Genomic DNA, 3324 nt, shown 5'->3' on the forward strand with positions numbered 1-3324 from the left:
TGGACAATCTTAAGGTTACAGACGTTGACTTTGCTGACGACGTTACTATTCTATCTGTCTCTGGAAACCCGAGTGGCAGCTCTAGATGCGTTTAGCAATGAAGAGAAGCCCCTGGGTCTAGAGGTCTTCTGGACCAAGATCAAGATCCAGGGCTTTGGGGGCCTGCTAGAACCTGTTCAGTCGGCACATGCTTGAGAGCTTTACATGCCTTGGTAGTGTAGTTCATGTAGTTCTTGACTCTGGGGTGTCAGACCAGGAAGTCAGTAAACAGACTGGCCTGACAGCAGTGTCATGAACTCTCTCACCAAGAGTATTTGGAGATGCTGGTACCTGTGCAGAAGGACCAAGTTATGCATCTTCAAGCCCTGATACTGCTAGTTTACTCTATGGTAGTGAAAACCTGGACTCTACCCTATGTCTTTTGTAACAGGCCCAGGGGTACATTTGGCATGACCACGTGTCTAACCAATGGTTACACGTAAGACTGGTACAGGACCCTTTACTTGCACAATCTAAGACCACCAACTCCTGTCGCTTCCCACAGGACGATCCTGCCCACCAGGGTTGTCTCTGTTTCAACCCCAGATGGAGGCCTATGATATGACCTTAGAAGTCATTATTTGAGCTTACTGATCAGACCTGCTGAGGAGCTAGAGATGGACCGAGGCCCTGCCCGGCGACTTGCCATTAGAGACCCTTGTAGGTGGAAACGCAGGCTGTGCGCCCCCGTCGGCGTTAGTTCCTGAATGATGACTATTATTCCACAATCAAACTGTAAGATGAATAACAGTCACCAAGCCATATTAATATATGCTGGTAGATGAGGACGTGAAATTATTCAAATTTGCATGATCTATTTGAGATGTAGTGCAGTAACAGGAATGTGTTTTTATACCAAATCCTGTTAAAACGACATTCAATACTAAGGAAAATGATATACCGCTGTAGTTTTCACATTTATTTCAATTTTGACAATGCTGTGTCTTTTGATAACCTACACTATTGGGAATGGGCCGATCTTTTGCTTGGCAGCCAGCCACCGCAGATATCGACAGTTTAAGAGCTATATGTACGTTAAGTGTGCACAGTTACCCCATTTCCGACGAGACGTTTACACGACCGAGGCAAACATTGATCTCACGAAGGTCTATGCAAGTACGCCTCGTTGATTTGGGTGTGCACGTTCTCGCAAGATTGCGTTGTTAGTACTTTTCGCAGATGCCGAGGGTTTCATTACTGCCCAGGCGGTCGGTCAGTGTATTACGGCAGAGTAGACATTTCGCAGGAAAGTAGGTTGAGATAACAAGCGTAGCACTGAAAAGGCGCAAATAACTCTTTAGGGGTAAATATTTGCGGTGGCTGGCTGCCAAGCAAAAGATCGGCCCACTCATATTAGATTGTAAGTTACCAAGACAAAGAAAATTGTACACTTGTGAAATGTGATACTACAGACGTTTATGCACCTTCCTTACTACACACAATCTCTACCTAACAATGTGATCGGAATCGCACCTTTCTGTTACTGCGCTACATTTTCAAAAAATAATGCAAAGGAGATTGATTTCATTCACGTCCTTATCTACATTTCTATGAATACAAGTATAGTTTAGATATGACCGTCTGGGTAGTGGTGAACCCCCAGCATCTGGGCAACGTACGACGCAGTACTGCACTGTAGTGACAAGACCTTACTTTTATATACCTTGGACACGAGTATGTTGTTTGCCAACACGGCTGGGCATAAACAGCAAACACCTGTAAAGGCAATTATATTCGAGAAAGCTACGTGCAGATTGTCCCAATAGATGGCTTTTCTGCCACAGAATACATGATAGGTATCATACGTGATTCACAAACACTAACATTTATGTCTTAATGGCATTGACCTTTTCTGAATAAATTCTGTACTCCGGGAACTATGGCGTTTTCTTGCTTGGTGTAACAGTTGTCTCTGTCATCCATTGACCAACAACATAATTCCAAGTTCAATTGTTGTATTGTTAATGCCATAGCAATAATCAAAATTGAAGTAAAGTAAAAATTGATGTTTACGTACTCGACTTCTAATCCAAAACTCACTTTTCACTTTTCAACTTGTTTCAGTGTTCATATATGATACTGCAAAAATGTAAAACGTAAAATTAAAGAAGTTCTCCCAGGCCAACTAAGGGCATTTTCCTCAATTTCCTTCCATTTGAAACGATCTTAAAAATAATAAAAAATACAGCATTTATGACCAAAGGACAATTTGATTCCCTTTTATTTTTATTGACTAAATAATAAATGCAGTACATAATATGGAGGCCCCCTCAATAAAATACCAACATACTTTCAAAATATTTTATTATTCTGTAACACTGCAAGTAAAATAGTACAATTTAAAGCTTGTAGTCTAAGAATGGAAATAAGTCAATAAGAGAATGACAACAAGGGGTTTGATGGAAATGATCTGGACAGCGAGAAAGGCCAGTGAAAAAAAAACACACAAGAAAGATATTCAGACACCAGGGCAGCATTTTTTTAATCATCAGCACACACAGGTACCTGGACTCCAGTTGTCCATTAAGGCAAGACATTGGGTCCGGTGGCTTCTTTCAGGTTGATTTTCATACAAAAATAAAATAATAATAATCATAATATTAATGTTTGATAATAACAATAATAATAACTATCCTGATAATATGAGTAATGATAATAATGACCTCATTATTCAACCACACATTCACCTATCATTAACATAAGAACAAGATTCCTTTCCAAACCTTTGAAATATGCCTTAAAATCCTTTCTTAATGATTATCTATACCTCTGAGCAAGGTCCAAAAAATATTCAAGTATCTTTTTTTTTTTTTACATTGGTTACAATAAGATGAAATTGCATCATTTGCACTTTTTTTGTTTAATGATTTTCATGATTTTCTTTTAATGTTTAAATATGAGATTACAAACCTCAAACATACACCACCCACCTGCAGGAAGACCCTAGGGTGAGGCCCGGCTTAAAAAACCTCACTCTCAGACCGGAAGACAAGTTCAGGAATGGGAGAAGTCTGGCTTAACCTCCTTAATGATCTTTCATAATGCACTTCCTTTTTCTATTTAGCAAAATGAACTTGCAAAAAAGTGCTTGTTTGACTTTTGTGTCATTGCTAACAACACGATATTAAAAATTATAATACAGTTAATGGAAATCCTTACAATGGTAGTTTTACCACATTTAATTAGGGGACAAATGCTGGAAACTCATAATTCAAATATGATCAGACAGATGCTTTATTTAAATAATTATATAAATTTTAAAATATAAAAAAAAACAAAAAAAAA

General features: G+C 38.7%; 1 protein-coding gene across 1 annotated transcript in view; it reads left to right on the forward strand.

Annotated features, from left to right (window-relative positions):
* The first annotated feature begins 656 nt into the window (after positions 1 to 656).
* The window catches only part of LOC119577610 (guanidinobutyrase-like), a 5834-nt gene continuing 3166 nt past the window's right edge, over positions 657 to 3324 (forward strand). Inside the window, exons 1-4 of the mRNA XM_037925183.1 lie at positions 657 to 699; positions 1033 to 1155; positions 1643 to 1713; positions 1946 to 2029. Of these exons, the coding sequence (XP_037781111.1) occupies positions 657 to 699; positions 1033 to 1155; positions 1643 to 1713; positions 1946 to 2029 (321 nt within the window). The remainder of the gene's footprint in view (positions 700 to 1032; positions 1156 to 1642; positions 1714 to 1945; positions 2030 to 3324) is intronic.

This window comes from Penaeus monodon, chromosome 10 (assembly GCF_015228065.2).
Source record: "Penaeus monodon isolate SGIC_2016 chromosome 10, NSTDA_Pmon_1, whole genome shotgun sequence".
In the NCBI taxonomy this organism is placed as follows: domain Eukaryota; kingdom Metazoa; phylum Arthropoda; class Malacostraca; order Decapoda; family Penaeidae; genus Penaeus; species Penaeus monodon.